Source organism: Chanos chanos, chromosome 7 (assembly GCF_902362185.1).
Source record: "Chanos chanos chromosome 7, fChaCha1.1, whole genome shotgun sequence".
NCBI lineage: Eukaryota > Metazoa > Chordata > Actinopteri > Gonorynchiformes > Chanidae > Chanos > Chanos chanos.
This window is the reverse complement of record NC_044501.1, coordinates 31,458,824-31,482,547: the sequence shown is the minus strand read 5'-3', so window position 1 is coordinate 31,482,547 and position 23,724 is coordinate 31,458,824. Positions and strand designations below refer to the sequence as shown.

General features: G+C 41.3%; 1 protein-coding gene across 1 annotated transcript in view; it reads left to right on the top strand.

Annotated features, from left to right (window-relative positions):
* The first annotated feature begins 6,294 nt into the window (after nt 1–6,294).
* The window catches only part of usp53a (ubiquitin specific peptidase 53a), a 35,247-nt gene continuing 17,817 nt past the window's right edge, over nt 6,295–23,724 (top strand). The window contains exons 1-9 of the mRNA XM_030780511.1: nt 6,295–6,387; nt 14,801–15,522; nt 16,564–16,656; nt 16,851–16,985; nt 18,689–18,802; nt 19,829–19,911; nt 20,162–20,246; nt 21,248–21,394; nt 23,156–23,305. Of these exons, the coding sequence (XP_030636371.1) occupies nt 15,379–15,522; nt 16,564–16,656; nt 16,851–16,985; nt 18,689–18,802; nt 19,829–19,911; nt 20,162–20,246; nt 21,248–21,394; nt 23,156–23,305 (951 nt within the window). The 5' untranslated portion in view covers nt 6,295–6,387; nt 14,801–15,378. The remainder of the gene's footprint in view (nt 6,388–14,800; nt 15,523–16,563; nt 16,657–16,850; nt 16,986–18,688; nt 18,803–19,828; nt 19,912–20,161; nt 20,247–21,247; nt 21,395–23,155; nt 23,306–23,724) is intronic.

Below are 23,724 nucleotides of genomic sequence, written 5' to 3'. Positions count from 1 at the left end.
TGGTTTGTCACCTCTGGGTACTTTAGTGGGCTGTGAAATGAAGACCAACTCACTATGTCTGTTCTGAACCCAGTCCTAGTCACTGATGAATGATATTCCATCATAACTGTGGGGCACACATGTAACATGGAGATGTAATTTGCACATGTAACATGGAGATGTAATTTGCACATGTAACATGGAGATGCTTCGGCAGTTCAACTAAAAATGGACGTTCCTTATTCATCCACCTCTGCTTAATGTTATGTCCCTATATTAAAATTTTAAAAAAAAAAACTATTTGCCAAAACTGGAATTGTTTTCGGTCAGATGTTCAAAGATCAGCTATTCATTAATATATGAATGATCAATAATGGCTCTATATTTTAAGGTATGCTTGGTGGCTAGTTTATTAAGTACACCCATCTAATACCAGGTTAGGCCCCCCTTTGCCTCCACATCAGACTGAATTTTTCAGGATGTTGGACATGTTCCATAGAGGTTGTTGGCGCATGCTGATGCTTTGGCATCCACACAGTTGCTATGGGATTGGACATTCACTACATCCAGTACATTCATGCTGTGAACATCCCATTTCATCCCATCCCTGAGAAGCTCCATTAGTTTTGAGGTCTGGAGAGCGCACAGACCACTCAGGAAAAGTGAACTCCCCGTCATGTTCCTGGAACCGTCCTGCGTACTTTGTGACGTGATGCATTATCCTGCTTGAAGTATCCGTGCGATGAAGGGTAAAACCGTAGCCATGAACGGATACACCCAGCCAGTTATGCTGTGGTGTTCCAACGGCGCTCAATTAACGAGGGATTTGACCAGGGAAACATTCTCCACAGCAGTACATCATCGCCACCACTCTGTACTGTTTACACCAGGCAAGATGGGCCATGGCTAGGCCATGTTTTAACACTCTTTTAATATTCACCCGTTCAGGCAACGTCCTCAGACTCCTCAGCTGTGCAGTGTAATTGATCACGTGTCCACTGGAGCCACTGTTGCTTCTTTTTTCTTGTATAACAGTAGTGGAACATGGGCTGATAATGCCCCTTCTGTGACGATGACCGACGAGTTATGCGTTCTGAACTGCAGTTCTGTACGCCAATGTCGAACGGGGCCTTTATTTGCCTCTTTGTAGCTTTATTAGCATGCATTATCATTTACTGATTAATTTATTGCCACTTTTCTTGGACCTCTCTCAACAGCAAATGGCCAACAGGATGGTTTTTCTTTGGTTTTTCTCTTGTTTTTCATAGCGCTATTCATAAATTCTGGACACTTTGCATAGATTTCTGAGATATTTGAACTTGGCATACTTGCCACCAACGGTCACAGCTCAATCAGAGTCATGTAAGTGTCTGTAGGAGCACAACGTCCGTTTTTGTGGATGGGGAAGAATAACTAAATAACATATGAATGTATTTAAGTCTACAGGACAAGAGGATGAGTCTTAAACTCAAAAATAACATGCATTTCTTGGCTTTAAGCCCAATCACTAATCAGCAAACAGGCTCCAAACCTGCTCCCACCGCCTCTTATGTAATATTGTGTGAAAATCTCAATCATTAAGCAGTTACTACTCCCAGGCAAAGATAAAACACAATACAACAGAGGCGTTATCTGCACGGGGTTTGAATGTCTGACAAGACCTTCCTCGGCTTCTTACGTAATGCGGCAAATCATAATGTACGCAACCCCTTTTTTTCCGATGTAATTTGATAAGGACTGTTCGAATGACAATGTTCGGTTTTCTACTTGAGACATGCCCGGGTAACGAAGGACGGTAATTAAGGTGTTTCATAGAATGAGTTTTTTGTCACATGGTTAGAAGAAAGTTGTGGTTGTCAAACATAATTACAAGAATATCATGATTTTCTAGTTGAATACTTCCAAGAATGAGGTAAGCCTGCTTAAGAGGGTGTAGTAAGGAACAAAGAGATCTCAGCTTTCTCTTGAGTATTAACGGTGTCAGGAATGCCAAACAAACATATTAACAAACAATTAACTTTGAACAAAATGTGCTAATGTTTAGCCACTTGTGTCTGCACAGCAGGACTCTGAGAATTTTATTTTTGTGCACGTAACCATGCTTACGAGGCATGAGTATCATCCGTTTCTGTCATTAAAGAGAAACATCATTTAAAATAGAAATATAAGACTAAATTTAATCATGGATGTTCAGTTGTTACTGTCCTCATTTTGCTATCATTTCATTAGACAGACAATAATGTGTAACCATGTTAGCGGTCAAACCTCAGACAAATACATATTTGCTGTATTTTGGAGAGTCAAACTCCAGTCGTTCTGGCCTACACTTTCCATAAGTATTTGGTACAGACTGAATTAGTGAAACCGTGGTGAGGTGTCTAGGAGATGTTCATGTGATGCTTGTGTAGTATTGTCTATTCGGTGCTGCCAGAATTTTAACAACTTTAAAAGAAAACATCGCGAAAGGAGCCATGCAAAAATATCGGGACAGGGCCCAAATTTTCAAACACGTTTTCACCCAGATCTTCAAACAAAGAACTGGTATGATCTGGTAAAACCTGACAAAAATTGTCACTGTGTACCTCATGAACCACTACTTGTTCCACATGTGAACGTTTCACATCATGGTGACAAACAAAGGAATTCAGTTAGACTAGCATAATCTGTTGTTATCTCTCTCTCTCTCGCTCTCTCTGTGTGTGTGTGTGTGTGTGTGTGCATGCTGTGAGGACATAAAAGTTCTAACCTAACCAATCCTCTGGAAATTTACTGTCAGCAAACTTAAAACCAACTAACATATTTTAGCTCTTGTTATTATGGGTGTTCCAGTAGCCTGAATGCTAAGTCTCTACACTCCAGTAATGAATTTTACTACTTGGGAAACCAACATGCATACAAACTAGTGTTGATATTTAATAATTTAAAAAAAAGACATAGTGCTGTAGAAATCCCCATCATGACAAAATAGAGCTATGACACTATAATATTCAAAACAAGATATTAAAAACTGAAAAATAGAGCAGAATAAGTTAACCGTAACATGACATGTAAAAATAAATGTAAAAATGCTGGTTAAGTATTTCTCTCAATGGAAAGTCCTACAATAGATTGATTGCTTGCTCAACAAGGACATGGGTCTGTCTTTAGACATGCTAAAGACAGCCCCTGCCAAGGTTGTGTTCAGCAAACCACTGGTAATTCTCAAGAGCTCTTCTCAAGGTGAGAACCAGGGACAATGACACAGAACCTCCATGGGAATATTCAGCATCTCTTTGCTGTAATGGCAAAGTCTTCTTCATTAATCCTTAATTAAATGACTCCATTCTAGAAGCAGTTGAAGCAGAGAATGAACGTTTCGCAAAACTACATAGGCTCCAATATGGAATAATACACCCTCTACCCTAATTGTTATGACCTCTGTCAGTGAGCGTTCACTGTACACTCCCAGAGAAGGCTATCCAACTAAATCTACCAAAAAGCACAACTCTTTGCACAACTCTTTGCATTTATGCCCCTATTAGGATTTCCCATTTGTTTAGTTGTGTGCAAAATGTAAGGAAATGACAACTAGTGAGTTTTTGACGAAGAGAATCATTGTCTGATGGTTAAAGGGATGTGTTAAAGGGAAGGGAAATGGAGAGGTGCTATGAAAGCTAAATCTGGCATGAATGAGAGGATCTACAGTAATAGCCACAGTGATGAGTCACTCGTAGATGCTGATTTAGAGCAAGGGTTTTTCCAACCTTTTTCTGTATAATCCTAAATATAGAGCCCCTCTCTTAACTCTAGATTCCCAAAATGAAGCATAGTTTTCATGCAGAGGGCAAAACTGCTCCTTGATCTGCTTGTGAAAGCAATTGTTTAGTTCAATGAACGCATAGTAGCTGCACCTGTGTATCTAAGCTTACACTGCTTTTAGTTAAAGAGTTGCATCATTAAACTGCTGAGGTAGAACCCATTTCAAGGTCAAAGTCCACGGTATATTCCCAACTACGACACTCCAAAGGAGGTTTAAAAAAAAAAAAAAAAGACTGCAGTATTGCTCCCTCCACACAGGTTTGGCTTTTATCTACAGGTACATCTTTAAAGGCAAAAACAAAGCAAGAGTAATACCTTGTGTGAAAAATTTGTGTCTGTGCGTGTATGTGTGTGTGTGTGTGCGTCATGGAGGGAATGTGAGTATGAATTCCAGCACTGTATACATGAAGGATGGTGGAATGATTTAAATTTGAATGCTTTCCCCCTGGCCCTTTCTCCCTTGGGCCGTTCAAAGGAAGGTTTTATTTTTTTTTCTTTTCTTTCCACCAAGATCTCTGTGTTTGTTTTTAGGGTGCAGCTGAAGCCTCTGTTTATTTTAGCTGCTACTTCAGTTGTCTCGTGGTGTGATGCCACTCTCCTCTGTCGTGATCTTCACTGACTCATTTGATTCTTGAGGGATTAGAATCTTTCAATTCTTTATTAGACTCTTTCAAACATGACATAACAGTGTGTTTAAAGCCCTGACCAAAAAGACTTTAAACTTGAACAGAGTTCTCATACTGGAAGCTCAATATTAGTTTAGTTTTATTTTGCCTCATCTTGAAAGGGTCAGCACAATGTTTGTGATTTTTTGCGTGGCAATACAATATGACCGGATACAACAGAAATTTGTACCATCAACAAGCCGGGCTGTTCAATTATGCAAGCTCTCCTTAACTCGTCATTACTCGACATTAATCTACATTAATAACACGCTTCGAAACATGCCGCACATCGAGAAAGGAAGCATTATGTGTCCCGAGGGGAAAAAGTTAGTGGAGGGAAAAGGCATTGTCTCTTCTATAGGCCTTTCCAAGTACTTCCTTGGGAAAGGCCTGGCTCATTCAGATACACTGTGACCCCTCTCACAGCACACTCGATTATTGTGTCTCATTTCCTTGTCCACTCTTTGGATCACCTTAACAGAATGTTCTTCCTGTACAAGACTGACAGATCTCTGCCCCGGTGCAAAAGTGATTTGTCCATATAAGAGTAATGTGTATGGTCACTGAAATATCTCACCCTCTCCCTCTCTCCCTCCCTGCCTCCCTCCCTCTCTCTCTCTCTCTCTCTCTCTCTCTGTTGATATGATGACAGGATGTGATTCAAAATTCTTACTAAGTTGTTTGAAAACAAATCCAGACAGAAAGCCAATATGCTGCCGGATGGTTTGTCAGACTTTGTTTAAAGATGCTGTATTTATGCTTTTCACCCTTTCCAGTATTTTCTACGTATTAAAATGTGTACACAACCTGACAATCAAAGAGACAAACTTCAATTTCTAACTGTCAAAATGGAATGATGTTTAATTGCCTGCCTTTTGTTGTTGTTTTTTTTACATTAAAGCATTACAGATTGATTCCTTCTGTTCGAGCGATGGCTTTGCTCTCTCTTATAGTTCTATGCTGGCTCATTATATCATAGTACACACACATCTAGTTTTTTTTTTTTTCAGTAGTCGACAGTTGTGATTCACGAGGAAAGTACTTCTATAAAATTCTCACAAATAATAAGAAAATGTAATTGCGCTCAACATCTTTTTATGTAACAGAATTGGGCAGATGGTGTTTGGGTAACAGCTGACTTACATCACATTTTAGTAGGCTACAGCCCCGGGTTTCCATCGCACAGTCTTGTCTATTTTATTCTCACTTTATGAATATTTTTTCCATCAACACTATGGCTTGTTAGCGGGATAGACGGTACGACGAACCAACCATGTTCAATTCAGGATTATAATGTTTTCGACCAATGTGGGCTACTAGGCATTGAAGGCGGAGATATTTGCCACCATTCCCTGGGATGACTACCTGTTTCGAAGTAGCCGTCCGGGTAAAGTACACATGGTTGCTCAAAACTACGACACAAACTCCTCCCTTTCTCCCGTATGACAGCGAGAGTTACATGCACTTGCAAGCGTGTGTATGTGAGGGACTGCAGTAAATACTGTACTGTACACTAGAGGCGGGGTTTGACCTCAGCGCTGAAAACATCACTAATCCAGTATTTCAGGTGCCCGCAGTCAAGCGTAGCTCACTACCGCCGCACATCAACTGTCTGAAGTGTAATAGAAACAGAACTCAAAACAGGACGTTGCGGGAGACGTTAAGTCGTTAACTGGAGTTAGGACAAAAAATATGAAACGTTAAAGAGGGTAACTATAACTCTTCTGTGCTGTAAGACCTACAGTTATCACATGGTGCATTACTGATATACATTCTTTGAGACGCATTTCATACAACGCTGCTTCTTCCGTCTATGAAAATATCCATCTGTTAACGCCGAAACTCCAGTTAAGACTTACTGAAGAACGTTTGGATTCACTGCGATATTATTTTCTTGGGAAGCTGACAGAATTCGGACATTTCGGACTTGGACTCCACTCATATGGTGAGTTGTCGTTTATCAAGCAATAGCTGTTCGCTTTTGTATGGTGCAAACTTTTCCTCGCCATTTTAAATTCTCTATTGCGCATGTGACGGAAATCTACCTGATTCAGGTAAAACGTTCGGGCACCTCAAACCTATTCGTGAGCATAATTATACGACTAAAATACAGCTGAGTTTGTAGCTTACCTAAAATTGTAACAGATCATATCACCGGTCATATGGAGTGTTCTGGACACTCTTTGTCGGGTCGGTTCTAAGTGAGTTTTAGTAAGACTATATGTCGCATTGAACTGTTGTCAAGTTAGACTATACTCTAGGAGATGCTCTGCAATGGCTCAACAATATTTGTTACGTGGTGGATACATTTGTAATTTACCTAGTACCTTGGTCTTGACTGGTTAAATACTCGACTCTCACATCCATTGAAACTCGCATCGATACTGCCTGCCATTGTTTATAACCTTGTGTTGTTCCATCGTGAATTTCACAATACTCTTGCCCAATAGTTCTTTGCTGTCCTGAGAAATATTTTGCTTTCCTTGAATGTATCGTGTTTTGTCCTCGCAGTATTCACACAGATTCGTGAATCAGGCAATCCTATCTTTTCATGCCGGACTGTAAGCGACACTTAAAACTGAACGAAAGCAACAAGCAAACAGAGGTGAAATCACTCAAGCACAACATCTTAAACTGAGAGAGCACGTCCGCAAAACAATATATTGTGTTTTTCATGGGAAACGTGGCTTGATTCATGTCCAGGGAAATAGACACATTGTCTCTCCTGTGTTGCCACGACACTTTAACTCTTTGGAGTAACGAGTAACATGCTTTAAGCCACATAGATTTAAACATGTAATCTCGTAAATTTACTCTCATAATTCATAGTGTAAACATTCGGACATTTATGGACTCTTAAGAATTGATATTTTCCTGGCATAAATATTTAAGCAAGCTATATTGCAGTCAAATAATATTAGCTGCTTTCCTCAAGGGTTTTTAATCATCAGTCTAAAGCTACTTTTGTGGCTTAAATTTTCAGGTTATGTTCTCGTGTTCAAAACACATATTTACTGGTAAAGTTAAAAAACACAACAACTGGCACTTAATTTAAATGAGTAGTTATTCAATATGTTTATTCAGTAGATTTAATTGGCCTTCTGGATGCAACATACATATCTGTTGATGCCCGACCCTATATTTGAATTTTAACTGATAACAATGGAAGAATAAGAGTCGAAAACAACAGAAGACATCATGACCATCAAACAGAAAGAAAACAAAAGAACAACAAAAAAATACAAAGACTAAACAAAATGCTAAACTTGTTCATTAGGTTTATCGTGCAATGACTCAGTATTCTGAGCTTACGGCGTGTTTACAGTTCTGCATTCTCACCTTTACACTGCACACTGTGTGCGTGTGTGTGTGTGTGTGTGTGTGTACGTGTGTGAATCTTTGTCTCTGTGTGTGTGAACAGAATCTATGGCATTTGTATGAAGGCATGCAGTAAAACTGGCTCCTCTCTGCTACCTTTTCCATCGCTGACCTAACATCCACTCACCGTGCCGTAAGGTCCTTCACTACGCTCAGTTTAAACGAATAATACCAAAATGAATAATACCTCTTAGCCTAAATTAAGGGTCACTGACGTTTTATCTTATCAGAGCAGAACCCATTCAGACAGCGCACGTCCTGGTGGACGTGAAGAGTTTTTCGAAGAATCTCGTAAGAGAGATTGGTATGGGTTCAGCCTAGAGATAGTGACTGGCATGATGTTGAATATGTACTTTATCTGGACACAGTGCCCACGTAGACCCGTAGGGAGAGGGAGGGAGGGAGGGAGAGAGAGTATCACTCTACACAATAAGACTTCCTTCCCAAACGAGGATGCTGATGCCATGTATGAACCACATACGCTGAATGTGTGCAGGTAGAACATTTGAAGTTTTCATTTTTTTCTTTTCATATTTTCAACAAGACTTTTTATTTCATTTGAGAGAGAGAGTGGGAGAGAGAGGGGGGTGGTTCCCCCTCCCTATTACTGCTGATTAATCATCTGGAAAGTCACCTTTGGGTGAAGTTTTTCTTGCTAATTTGTAACTCAGGACATTCCCTTGAATGAGTCTTGGTTATTGTGTTTTACTGAACTCAGTTGTGTTACAGTGGTGTAATGGAGACAGTGCATGTTTCTGTTTGGATGTTTGTTCCAGTAATGACTGTGGTGTGCATATCTCTGTGTTATTTCCATCCTGACCAAAGGACATGACATGACTAAGAGTCTTGGTGTGTATGTGGGTCCTTGCACTCCAGCTGGAGATGTTGTGTAATGGCAGTAGTTTGTGGGTGTGTGTGTGTGTGTGTGTGTGTGTGCGAGACAGACCTGTTCTCTTTCACAGTATTCAAAGTGCTGACCACGTGTTGGAACGCGGTGCACGGCCAACAGGAAGCCCACACAGGAAACGGCCGTTGCATTGTTGCTGGAAGCATAAACAGCCGTCTCTCTGCGGTCCGGTGGGAGAACTGCCGTTCTTTTCTGTTGTTTCAGGGTTTTGGGAGCGTGTCACATTTCGAGACTGCGGCTCGGTCCACAAGGGCTAGACTGGCTCCTGCTCGTTTTCAAGTCGCACTGTTGTTCATATTCAGAATAAGAGGAATACATTTTTCTCCAATTGTTTAACAGCATCTGTTTTCTGTGCTGTAGGGCTCTTGGTGTCCCTTTGGTAGACACAGTTAGGTACTTCTGATACTTTCTCACATATTATGTCCCAATTCACCGTTGAGTAAAAATTTGAATATGTAAAATGTGTGACTTGATTGGTCATTAAATAGATTTCAGAACGTGCTCCAAGTCTTTCTTTTTTCTTTTTTTTTTTTTTTTGCGGGAAATTCCATTCCCACGGATACATTTTCCTCAAATTCCTGTTTCTTCATTCATGCTGGTTTTCAGGAAAAAGGTTTCATAACAACACTTCCATGTGATTTCAATACAACAAAAACATTGTCATTACCCTTTGAATTACACCCATCTGTTCAGTTTTGCACAGAAAATCTGGAAGCTGTGTGCTCTGCTGTGGGTGTGGATGTGTGTTGGGTGTCAGAGCGGGGCACAGAGAGTGCAATGTTCAATGTGTTAAGCAGTACAGGATGCTTTTGGTTAAGGTTCTAGATGATTTGGAATAACAATTGAATATTGCCTACACTTTTTAAGCATTTTTGTGGTAACACTACAACTTTTCTTTAGTTTATGTTATCTCAGATTTGTGATGTAGTAGTTCTGAAGAAATGAGGAAACATTTTGAAATCCTTGTTTTGTTCCCTTTTTTCTTTTTTGATGCATACTTAGTGTCAGATTTTCCCCTTGAAGACTTTGCCTGGAGCAAAAAGAATTTGAGAACAGGAACATTCCCAGTTTAAAAGAAATAAACATTCTCCTCACATCTCCCAAAGTTACAAGGTAACAACTTCACAAATCTCCGTGTTCAAACCTAAGGCTTTACCAGAGCCCATACATGAGCACAAATGGTCATTAAACCTGTGAACCCCTATAACTGTCAACAATATGGCGGTAATCCATTTCCTTCTGGCTTATTTATTTTACTCGTGTTTTGCTGCAGATTGGAAGCACTTTTTTTATGGTGGACATTGTCCGTTTTCTCAGGCTCCATCTCTGTGTGTGAATGTGTGCATGCGTTCTCCTTTCCAATTAAAATTGGAAATCGTACCAGGAAGCTGTGCTTCTGTCCCCTGTCCTGAATTGATTTTATTTTAGTATTGCCTTTTTAACTCAACGTATCCTGTAAAACTGATACATTTTTTACTGCGATCTTATGGAAACTTCTGTATGGTCTCATACGTCATATGTATATCTTCTCCAACTTCAGAGTCCCCTCTCTGCTGTCAGCATGGATGTTTTCATTATAAAAATCAGTATTAGGATCCCATTGTTTTGTATTTGATGCCGCAGGTCTTTTCAACAGCACTGCAAAGATGTGAACATTATGCAAGAAAGTATGAGTCATTTACTCAAACCTTTATAGGTGCTTAATGACTAGCTCCGTCACACCCCAACCAATCACTCAAACAGCTCCTGGTATTAGCATAGAAAAGACATCTGTTTAAACCACTCTTAATTAGACAATTCATCAAGACTCTGAGGGTGGATAAATTACAGTGGGGAGCTGGAGAAGTTCCACACCCCATCATGTACGTTGATAATAATCAACTTAAGAGTGCAAAGGAATCTTGGAGCTTAGGTACACATAAAATGTCAGTATTATGAGGTAACTTTCAGTGGAAAGAGAGGAAAAAACTCAGCACATTGCATTTCAGATTAGGGAAAGGTTAGGAAATACTTGCGTAAGTAAATCATGACCTACAAAAACTGGAGTTGCAATGGATAAACTGGTAGCATAAACAATGTGACAACTTTGGGTTATGATACTGTGCGGTTCTGTTGTCTATAAAAGGGCCCTCACCTTTACAGTTAATAACTCTTTGCCATCAGAGTGCATTTATTCATGCGTTGTTAATGTAATTCAACCTCTGTGTAATGGAATTTCTACCTGAGGTAATCAAACATGTAACAGGCAACCGGCAGGAAATGATGTCACGCACAGCTCAGGCGTTTGAGAGAAAGGCGGAGAGAAATGTGTCCGGTTTAGACGAGGTCCTGTGTAATGACATCACTCTGCGTGGGTACAGGAAGTACTCAACCTGTGACAAAAAGTGGAACTTTGTCATTATGACCAGACTTGTACCAGTTGTCAGAAGTATGACTTCATCATCGCTTGTTATTTTTACTTTGAGTGTGACAAGGCTTTAAAACCCACAGACCTTTTACCCACTCCCTGTTCTTAACCATGCTCAGAGTCACCGTGTAAACGTGTCTGTTTTCCACTTTGAATCAGAAACATTATCCCCAGCAACGTGTTCAGTAAAGAGAGTAGGTCAGTTTTTTGGACGTTTGGAATTTCGCGTTATGTAGGAGAGGTCACTGTGTGAAAGTGTGACCAAAAGGTGCACATGCCAAAAGGAGCATTCGCAATTTATGTCCAGACGGGTATTTCTGTCAGGGCTACTTGTTCTCCTGCCTGCCTGGCCAGACAACATTCATTCCACTGTGTCACACTGGAATGAATGAACCCACCAGTGGTCGGTGCACAGCCAAGAAGAATGCCTGCAATCGTGGGGCCATATTTTTGTTGTCGGTGAGAGCCATAATTTGATCTCTGACAGCGCAGTGTTCACGGCCATACGGAGTGATATCCCGAGAGAAACGGTTGGATACAGATGGTAACCGGGCTGGGAATAACCCACTCAGAACCTCAGCGAATTTAATCGGAAGAAGCGATCCGACAATTGAGTGATTGTAGTGATGAGAGACTGCGAAAAGTGACCAGAGTTGACTTGGATGAGCCATCATGATCTGGGCTGTAACTTTGTAACTTTGTAAGTAACTTTGCATTGATGCAGTTGTATATTAAATGTCAATACCATAGTAACATTGTTCAAACTTTTAGTCTTTTATGTTTTAGTCTACTGCTAAGCATTTCTAACAGGAAATGGAGTTGGAATGGGCTGAAATTGACAGAGCTGTTCATATGTTGGACCCATATTAGATTTACAAACATTTCATTCAAGAGAACCTGCCAATTAAAGCAAGGAATTTATTGGATGGTTTTCAAACAGGACAGTGAGCTGCTTTCATGGTCACTAGAGAGGATTTATCTGACCATGAATGACCATTTGGGGGCCGTGTAAGAAATGGTATCTTAGCATGGACTTGTTCTTGTTCCAACTCAGAAACATCATGCGAACATGGTATGTTAACTCTGAGGTGTACATATGGCCGAATCTTCATTTCAAGGCTAACCTGCTTTTTCTGAAACGATAACACAATCCTCCGGTCCTGTTAATGTGATTTCCAAGATTCTTCAGACAGGACTAAATTTGTTATTATTCATTTGTTGGATATCCAGTTCAGAGATGCTTGTCCCCTGTTGACACTGCAGCATTGGTACTAATACTGAAGACAAGAGCTCTTAAGCAACTCAGGGCTTAAGTGATCGTGCTGGAATGCTGTTGCTATGGCGAACTGTGGCTTGGTTACAAATGTGGAGAGCACTATGGAGCCTCCAGAAGTCGTTCCCTTTTGGCCTCGTTCATACGTCTCCCTCTCGGTCTTCCTTGGCGAGAATGCCGTTTGTCGAAACCAGTGAAGCTTAAAGAGCATGTCCATTACTGCTGGTTCGATCACTTCACAGACTGTGTGAGGAATTCTTAGAATACTTCTGTACCAAAAAAGAAAAAAAAAATGCAGTTAAACTGGTTTGTAGCTGCGCCTGTGCTTAGACACGTTAGAATAACATTTGAGTCGAACTAAACTGACCTATATAGGCCTTGCCTTTCAAACGTGCAGGTATTCAAATCTGTGGTTTTGTTAGGACTCAAATAAGACAAGAGAAAAATTGGACTCCGAGGCACCTTTGTTGTAGTTATGTTTGCTTGTTCACTAAATCTTTTGTAATGTTCTACTTTATGATTTTTAAAAGCACAGACACTCTCTTTTTTTCTCTGTTTGTAACTTTTTCTGAGAGTCAAAATGATCACTTTAATAACGCTAGTAATTGTTGATTTAGTAGCATAACGTATGCTGACCTTTTGATTATGCTGATGTTTTGATCAAAATCAATGAATTGAAGTTAGCTTAATGTCATGGTTGGACCTGTCAACTCATGTATCAGCTGTTTTCTTAGAATCGAAAATTCCATGATCAGACACATTGTTCCTGGAGCAGAAAACGGTGGAAGTGAAGATTTTTGCTGAGAGGTGCAGCTCGCAAAGTTAGGTTGACGTTATTCCTATTAAAAAAAAAAAAAAAAACCTGAGGTCATCACTTCTTTTGGCAACACCCACCTGAGGAAACTGCTCCCTTTATTGAAGATGACCAGAGCGTGACAGAACAGGGGATGTGTCAAATTTTGCCTGGTTCTGCCCGGGGCTGTTTATGTTCAGGCCAGAACTGGCAGCCTCTCTCTGACATAAGATAAGAACACTGTGATTTATTATCTCTGAAGTGACTCTTTCTTCTCTATTCTAAGTAATACCATAATTTTGTCATTTTTGTTGTTGTTGTTCTTGTTTGACAAAACTGAGGAGAGTAGTGTTTTATTTTATTTTCAAAAGAAAAAAACAGAGGAAAAAAAAGAAAAATTGTTCCATGAAGAAGATAAGTACTTTTTTTTCAAGAACTATGTTAAAATTAGCCCTGTTCCCTCCTATGGTTCCCCACCTTTGACGCCTGCTCTGTATCCTCTGATTGACGGATAAACTTAACTCTACATCTCTCTGCTAATTTGCACAAACGCTTACATATATATAGAGTGAAGTCTTTGTTTCCTGGCTCACATTCTCCCTTAATTCTCTCATGATCATGTCGACCGAAGATGAGTCAGTGCCTCCAATTGGTTTGTGACTTGGATGCTAAATGCTGACCAAAGCAATTGCTAGATATGCTGTGGTCAGAGCTAGCATGAACAAAACACTGTCAGGAATAATCTGATTTGTATAATGTTCGGAGGGAAAGAACCATGTTGCACACCGCAGAATAACATTCTTCAGGGCAATATCTGAGCAACTGTTTAAAGTTCTAAAAAAAAAAGGGGGGAGGGGGGATGAAGAATAATCAGTTTAGCACATTGTATGGGCTGTGGTTACATCCTCAGACTGTTGTTTGGGTAGTGTTATCTCGCGTTATCTGTGATTTCAACGTGAAGCAACTTTTTACAGGCGGATACATCACGGTGTTTACATCGTCCTAGTCACATTACACATAAAGTGGGTTAATATTTCCAAAAGTCTTTAAATAGGAAATGGGTCAGTACAAAGTATAAAAGTTAATGAATAAACCACTGTCGCGGAGAGAATGGGAAGAAGAGCGACTGCCTAATTGTCTTTCGCAACAATTTGTAAATCTTCATCCATTCAATCACACTGGGAAGTAGCACAGACACCGTCGATTTTTCCAAGCCGTGAAGGCTTATTTTTTATTTTTTTTGTTTGGAAACCAAATTTAAACACATGTTTTGCTTGAAGGACAGCATAACCACTCAAGTCTGGGAGGCACAAACCACCCTTTGGTCATTTTATGTGTCCATTGGCAAAGTCACAGATGGCAACTGATTAAGCCGTGGTAAACCAGGTAAATGGTTGGTCAGCCTACTCATATTTGCCAGGAGGTATGATACACATCAACCCACATTCTCCTCCTTTCGGGAATGCTCAGTCCATTATGGATGTGAAGGACAAAGGCTTTATGTTCTTATTTTTGTGTGTGTCTTGTTTTGGAAACCATTATCTTCAACAATAAATCGTCTAATATGGTCCTTTTTCCTCTCCCCATCTTCTTTTCACAGACTGGGTTCTTTTGACATCCAATGCCGAGGGACTCCCACAACGACATCTGAGATGGCCGTACCTTCGACAAGACCTGAGTGATTTTTATCATACACTCATACTCAAGAATAGAACAGCAAGGTACCAGAGTGCCAACAAGGTCCAGCACCCTAAAAGGAGAATGTTGACTTTTTGGATCCTGGACGCGGAATGACCACTGTTCATCCTCCAAGGCTCAAGCAGCTACGTTCACGACTTCAGTTAATTTGTCAGTGAAACAGTTTCTTTTTTTGGCCGTTGTCTGTTTGGAATCTACCGAGTTATCTTGGAGACACTCTGCTTGAAACGTTGGAGAGATTCGAAACATCTCCTTCACCTTTAAAGCAGCGGTGAGATCGCACGCTCATGTTCTGCAGGACTGTCGATTCTGTTAGCGGAATTACGTAGCCTCCCATTAGCGAGGCCTTTTTCACACGGGGGGTGACAACAGAACCACCCCCCCCCCCCCACACACACAGCACCATCACCACCACCCCCACCATTAAATTTGCCTCACTGACTCAGCCCCAGTTCGAGGACAGACCCTCCCCCCAAACCAATGGCATGGGTCAAGTTCTTCAGGAAGCAGGGGGGCAACCTTGGCAAGTCCTACCAGCCAGGGAGCATGCTGTCCTTGGCCCCCACCAAGGGACTGCTAAATGAACCAGGACAGAACAGTTGCTTCCTCAACAGTGCAGTGCAGGTACGTTTTGTTTTCTGGAATGTTCCTATTGCATGTTGAAATTAACATAATTCTCTTATTTATCACAGTTGTGTTTTTACTGGACCTTAGAAAATAGGGATATGAATGTATTTAAAGTTTTTTGTAAAGCTTGTTCAATCTCGATTATCTTAATTTTGTAAATTTTGTGATGTAAAGTACAGCATTGTGTTGCTGTAGCGTGACATGGAAAGTTCATTTATCATGCTGACTGAGGATTCCATTCAGTGACGTCACAGGACTGAAGTACAGTCTTCCAGTTACTAGTTGTAGTGTTTTCGAGACAATGACATCACCCCTACTTGCTTGATATGTCCAATTTCCTGATTGGTCATCTGCTATTACATGGACCTGAGGATGCAAATATTTACTACCTCCACACTCCAATCCTCCAAAGGTCAGGGCTTACTCATTTTCCTAATCTCTGTGCTTGTTCATGGACAGTTGGGTTTTTTCTCCCTGCATGGACCAATGAATAAGACGATTGAACGTCTCTCTCTCTCTTCCTCTTTCTCTGTCTCTCTCTCTCACCCATCCACACGCACAAACAAACACACACACACACACACACACACTCAGTGAGGTCACACCCTGGACAAGAGTTGTTGGTGTTGAACGTCTGGGGCCTAAGGCTTGGTCTCTCCTAGAAGAGAGAAATCTTTCCAACGCCCACACACGCATACAAACACTCACACACTGCACGTATTTACTTATTCGTCTGTCATGTTCTGACGGCACAGCCTCGTCGCCTCTAAGACCTGATGCAGAAGGGCAGGGTTGACTCATTTTTCTCTCCTCAAAGCAAGGAAATCACAGCCAAGGGGGGAAAAAAAATGCCCGTCGGTTGTTGTTCTGGAATCTGATCTTTTGCCTATAGACACCAGTAAGAGGCCTGATGTGTAGGAACAGAGAGGTTTTTTTTTTGTTTTTTTTTAACTTTTTAAGCGTAATCATTTTGAGAGAAATAATGTACTGCGCGTTGAATTCATATAACATTGCATCTCCCGTGATACGTTTCGGTAGGTACTGTGGCAGCTTGACATCTTTAGGCGTAGTCTGAGACAGATCTCCAGCCACAACTGTTTGGGGGATTCTTGCATCTTCTGTGCATTGAAGGTACTTTGCTCAACTTAAACTTATAATGCATTTAATGTGTTCATTGTATTCTGTGTCAAGAATATTATTTCAATCCTTTCTGTCATCTTTTTTTTTTTTTTTTTTAAATTCTTAAAAGAAAATGACAGATGCGTAAATAGAAATGCGGATGTGCTGATTTGCTGATTCGTTATCTTTGCTGATTGGCCGTTCAGGAGATCTTCTCGCAGTTCAAACACAGTCGAGAGAGAGCCTTGCCCTCAGATAACCTGCGACACGCCCTGGCAGAGAGCTTCAAGGATGAACAGCGCTTCCAGTTAGGCTTCATGGACGACGCTGCTGAGTGCTTTGTAAGTGCGTCTGTGCGTGCGTGCGTGCGTGCGTGCGTGTGTTTGTTTGTTTGTTTGTTTGGTGTCCCAGAGGCAACATCCCAAAAGTTTAGTGTGTCGGAAACACAGAGACAGAGACACGAGGGATGAGCAGCGACAGATACTGTGGCAAAAGTATCAGAAAAAAACAACTCCATCTCCTCCAGTTCACCTACCCTAACAACACAAACGCGTTCACGCAGGGACGCCCCCCGACCGGGACGGCCTGTCGCCGCGCCGCCCCGCGCTCCACTTTAGCTGTCTTGACTTTTTAAGATACACATCTTTAATCGTTGTCAGGGATGAAACAGGTCTTGAAATGTGTTAAGTGTGTGTGTTTGAGTTCACGTTTGACCAGCTGAGCTCTACATTGTGCTGTAGTCGTCCTGCGTATTTGTCATGTTTTGTTTTTTGTTTTTTGTTTTTTTTTGTTGCTTAGTCTCAATGATTAAACATTTATTCCACTTAATTATGGAGCCCTCGTCTGAACTAATGTTAGTTAACATGTCTGACGCAGTCATGGTTTTGTATCCCACAGCTGAATTTTTGCTAAACAAATTGATTCTGCTGTTCTTCTTCAACTCTCTGAAGCAGTTTAACTTAAAGACTTTCACACTAAAATACATCTGTGGCTTTGAATCCACTCTCTGCCTCTTTGAATCCATGAACATGGTTTCACTCCTCATAGCTCTTGGCCCTCATAGTCTGAAGTAAGCATTGTCTACCAGCAGGGCTCCGTAGGAATCTGCCTGGCAGTATAATTGCCGTCTACTTGTTTAGCCCTGGCCCTGTAATCATTTTTTTCTGTTTAGCACAGCAGGGCTATCGAGATGAAGTCATTACCGTGGAGGAGATCCTTTTACACCGCCGCCCAAACACCGTAGTCAATGAAACCGCTTTATCAGACGTGGGTGGGGAGACAGCACGGCCAATAAACAAATAAGGCATTGACTCACCGCGGTGTTAGCGAGTCGTTTTCACGGACGCGCGGTCTCAGAGCGCAGACAATCCGTACTCAAGTTCCCATGGTTCTCGTGTCTGCAGGGGCCGCTTTTAAGTAAATAAAGGGATTGCAGAGGCTTATTGTACATCCAGTTAATTCCAAACGGCCTCTGCTCCGGCCAAAACAAATAACGTGTCTGGGGCATGCGGCACGTCTCGTAATTGTACCTTTCCCATCTTTTATCTGCATTTATCGGTGGAAAAGATCAGAGACTCTGACTGGAAACAATTTAGTGTCGATTATATTTGCGGAGTCGCTCAGCGTAATTACGCGGTATCTCGAGATGGTGAGATATAATGAAGATTTGAACAATAATTGAAGTCGATGGTTTATCCGTGTGTTAGTCTGTGGAGCTTTGAGTACTGTAACTCTGAACAAAGGGCAAAGAGGTCATCTCCTCTTCCCAGTGGCGGTTTACCTGCAACGCACTTCAGTTCAGTACTACTGCGTTCTTCTAACAGGGGTCATTTTGTTTGGTCAGCATACGTAATATAAAATTCAATGAACGCGGTACTTGTAACGACTGTCTGGCTTGATTGAGGTTCTCTCTCCCTCTTTAGCTAAAAGAGAGATTTTTGTTTGTTTGTTTGTTTGTTTGTTTGTTTCTGCTGCAGAGCTGTGTGTAACTTAGCATATGTTCCATCTTTTTTTTTTTTTTTTTTTTTTTTTTTTGCTATCACAGGAGAACATTCTGGAGAGAATACATCTGCACACTGTACCTGAAGTTGAAATAGATTCTTGTACATCAAAGTACTGTATCACACATCAGAAGTTTGCCATGACCCTCTACGAACAGGTATGTGCTTTTTCAAGCCTTCGCCGACACTAAATCAGTATTTTATCACCCACCAGACATGCGCGCACACACACACACACACACACACACACACACACACACACATATGTTCAATTGCACATGCACACTGCACTAAAAGATTTTGTATTGAGCTGTCTTTTGGTGGTAGCATCCAATCAGTCAGGTATGTTGGCAGAATACACACTGGGAATACTGATCCATGGAAATTTCCACGCTTTTTCCCCTCCTTTCCTCTTTGTAGCACTAAGAATAGCCATTTTGGAAAGCTTCAGAGAGCACAAATGAAAGTTATCCATTCCTGTCCTGCATCTGCAAACCTTTAGATGAACATGTCTGTCTTAGGGATGGATCGTAATCTGTGTTTTTTATCTGTGAGCCTGTACAACTATGTTTGGTCATTTCATGGCTGGAGGATTTCTGGCGTCATGAGGCATTGACTAAAACAATGTTTTGTGCTCTCACGATGTGTCTCAACACAGTGTAAACGACCCTCTGTTGAAAATACAAGTACTGTTGAAAATTGCTGTGCTTAGCTGACATTTTCTGCATTGAAACCTTTAATATAGTGTATAAGTATTATATTCCTGTGGATGGTGATTATAGAAATATCTGAATGATATTCCCCAAATGGTATCATCACAGAAACTTTAAAATGCTTATTCAGGAGTTAGTGCATAATTGCTCTAGCAAAAAAACAACAACAAAAAAAACAAAACAACAACAACAAAAAAAGTTTTGTAAATGAAAAGTCTTCGTGTGTTATGTAATGTTTGCGGTTGTCTCTCTCCCTTGCAAAATTTGTCCTGAAAATGAAAAGAGAAACCTCTGAAAACTGAACGTGAGCCTTCTTTGCCGGGCTGAAAGAAGAATGCAGACTTAATCAATCTTAAACCAACCTGTACCCCACAGTTCTTCTTTAATGACATGCCAATGAGAGGTAATTAGTGCTTAGCGGTTGCTAAGTGGCACCTAGCTTAATCCTCTGTTTGTGTCGCCCTCCTACAGTCTGTGTGCCGGAGCTGCGGAGCCTCGTCTGACCCTCTGCCCTTCACCGAGTTAGTACATTATGTGTCCACCACAGCCCTCTGGTAAGTGGCACTGTGCTGTCCCACTTAACACTGAGGCTTAACACAACATACTATATTTGGTATTTTAGCATTTACGCTAGGCAGCGCTAGGATTGAAGCAAATGTATCCATTTAGTTTTCTAACTTGTGTTGAACGAAGAGTCACGTGACTACGGCAATTCAAAATTTTTGATCATCACAATTTTCGTAAAAATTCTCGTGTCTACGTCATAGTTCCAAAACTCTCAAACTCATTCTCTCCCTTCCTCAGCCACCAGGCGATTGACAGGAGACCTGACACATTTGGGGAGCTTTTACAGGCAGCCAGCAGCAGTGGAGACCTACGCAACTGCCCTGTAAGTGACTGGGCTCCTAACAGCTCGATGTTGAGTCTTGGTTTTCCGATGCTGTTCGTCATCAAACTTCTGTCATGCCAGCCCTCAGGGGTTGTTTTGACTTATTGAAGGCGGAGTGTATTTAACTTGGGGGGGGGGGGGGGGGACTGATTTTGAAATGTGATACCTAAGGAGATGCAATGTTTGGCACTTTGATAGTGTTCACAGAACCAGAGTATACAAGAACAATCACACATGCTCACACAGGCAAACAGACACACATGCATTATACATACACACACACACACACACACACACACACACACGCACACACAGATATATTAAAAGAAATCTTCCCTCCGGCTGTAGTCAGAGGTAGTGTAACTGGCCAAGCCTTAAAAGTTGAACACCTCAGCACATCAGACAGAGGTGTTAAGATACACCACTAGTCTTCTCCAGTGACAACACCTACTGCATTTTTAAAGAGGCAAACGAAGAAGCCGACAAGAGTTCCAACTGTTATTTGACAGCAAACAATGCAACGCGTGAAACCCTTTTATGAAGTATTAGAATGAGGTTAAAACGTTCAGATAACGTAATCTTATCGTCTTTACATAACCAGTGATATTTTTACACTGGATCAGCATGCCCCGAATCCTGTAATAGTCTCCTAGCCTATAAGGTAATTTTAAAGAGACATATTTGCATTTGAATTATCACTGCCTAATACTTTTTTTTTTTTTTTTAAAAAATGAACTGTTTAAAATTCATCTACGTGTCTCGGACATTATTGGTGCGGGCACTATAAAAACTTTTAATAACATCTCTAAATCTAAATGATGTAATATAACCTTGAAAAGTTCGCTAGCTGACTTATGATAGACCTATTAAATCTTCATCAACTCGTGCGGTCCTTTAGAATTGAAGACCAGTGTCTGAGGACTCAAACGAGCGCTCTTTTGAGTTTTTTCGACGTGACGTGGTCACGGGGTTTGTCTCCTCTTCTTCCCTCCACTTCTCAGAGCAACTGCGGCCAGAGGATCAAGATCCGGCGTGTGCTGATGAACTCGCCCGAGATCGTGACCATAGGATTCGTGTGGGACTCGGAGCAGTCGGACCTCACAGACGACGTCATTCGCGCCCTCGGCCCGCACCTCAACCTCTCAGGGGTAAGGACGGGACCTCAGAAGGTCCCCCCCCCCCCCAAAAAAAAAAAAAAACCACGCGCTAAGAAAAGTCTCGGTTATTTGAAATCGGCCCGAGAGTTGGTTTTCGTCTCTTGATTAAAGAAGCCTGGTAGAAATATTTTGTTTATAGACCTCAAAACCTTTTTCTTTTTTTTTGCGACCAGTTGTGCTTATAGTTGTGGATGTAATAGAATGTCCTGTGGTGGCCAGAAAAAAAAAATCCTGTGGTAGAATTTAGAAGTTATTTACTTGTCTTTCAAGGCCGTGCGGATAGATTAGTAGTCTCATTAAACTTGTGAAGGCAGCAAATGAAGCTGAAAGAAAATGTGCTTTGGATCAGAGAACAGAAGAACCTTCAACCCTGAGTGAAAACAATAACAACAGCAACAACAACAACAACAGCAACCAAAAAAAAAAATGGAAACGATTACGTAACCGCCTTGAAATATCCTGCCCTCTTTTTGTTTCATTTTTCGAGCAGGACGAACACGAAACGGCCGTCACATGGTCCTTAAGATTCGATAGGACCCTCCGTCGGAGTTAAAGAGCGAGCTGAAGGACCTTTGACGTCAAGAGCGTTTACTGTTGTTGTTTTCTTGTTTGTTTGTTGAGGCTCCACAGCTGGTGCCGCTTGCCTTTGACAGTTTATTCTGGTGTTCCGCGGCATATGTGAGAAATAAAGTGGAACTTTATCCCCTTCATAAGGCGGAGGTTGTGTAACTGTGTCAGATGCCCGGTTGGCCCACGCTTATGACCAGAAAAGCCTTTGTAGCTGGAGGGTCAGCTCATGTCAGCCGCACTAGAAAGGCCAGTGTTTGTGCATGCCTGCTCACACTGACCAGTGGCCTCGCTTAGTTTAGTGCCAGTTTGTATGTGACCTACTGTGACAGCGCAGCTCTATTTAAAAATATCTTCAGTTTTACTTTTTCAATTTTTACACACAGTCGTCCCTGCGCTGTTTGTGTGTGTGTGTGTGTGTGTGTGTGTGTGTGTGTGTGTGTGTTAGGTAACATTAGTTAGATCCCTTTCCTCTAGAATCAAAATTTAGGGAAGATGACTTACAAAAGCGATGACCGTCTTAGCGTCAAAAGGCAAGAGAGACCATTCAATTGATCCTGGGGTGTCGACAGCGACTTGAACGGACAAACAGACAAAGTTTGCGAAACTATTCATTTGCCTGAAATTTAAATAGACTGCCCTGGAAAGAAAACAGTCGCCGATTCTAATGCCCACTTCCAATGTGCTGCCCCCTTCTTTTGGATTTTGAATAAGATCCAGCAATAGATTAGCTCTGCCTAAAACCCCAACGAACGACTACAAAGGCCTTTGATTCATTCCTCTGTTTTTTCATGTGATGGCGTAGGGAGTAAAGGAACATTCCATGTAACCCTCCGTTCTTAGAGTCTATTGTTTGGGACACTTCAGAAAACCAGCCGTACAGGAACCCAGTGTGGAAGATGAAGTGACAGTTATCCTGAGGAAGTACGAGCAAACAACTTTTTTTCATCACAGCTTGAGAGAAAAAAAAGCAACTAGTGTTTTAGTAAAACAGCAAAAATGTGTGGACACCATTTTTTTTTTTTTTTTTTTGGCTTATGTTTATGTTTATTTTCAAGTCGCTTTGTCCCTTTATTTCGTTCCGAAGTTGTTGTAAACTGTGAGTATCACAGGCCAGCGCACTAACCCTTACTCTCTGTTTTGTTTTTTGTTTGTTTATTTGTTTGTTTGTTTGTTTGTCTTCAGCTCTTCTATCGTGTCACGGATGAGTTTGCCAAAAAAAGTGAGCTGAGCCTGGTTGGGATGATCTGCTACTCCAGTAGACACTACTGCGCCTTCGCTTTCCACACCAAGTCTTCCAAATGGGTCTTCTTTGATGATGCTACAGTCAAAGAGGTGGCTAATCCAATTCACTCTTGGTCCATTAAGCAGACAACACTCCCCCCACCCACCCACACTAATCAGCTATGCACATACATTTTCCTCCAGTGTCACTCCATAGACAAAGCTACCCCACATCTCACTCATTCAACAGACCGATATTCCCAACACGGATAAACAACTTTGTACTTTTGTTTTACAGCTTCTGCTCGGGATTTGGTTTTTAATCTGTTTGTGAACTGGTCTTATTGGTCAAGTGACTACCTTGAGCTTTTAATTATTGTTTACCGAGAGGAGAAAAGCAAAAGTCAACCACTGCAGGGTTGAAAATGCAGTAAGCTAGGCCAGAAGCAGCCACGCGAGGCAGCGTCTGGGTTTGTGGCCAGGGGTTAAGAACACCGTGTGGAGAAGTAAACAACCGTACACAGGTCCTG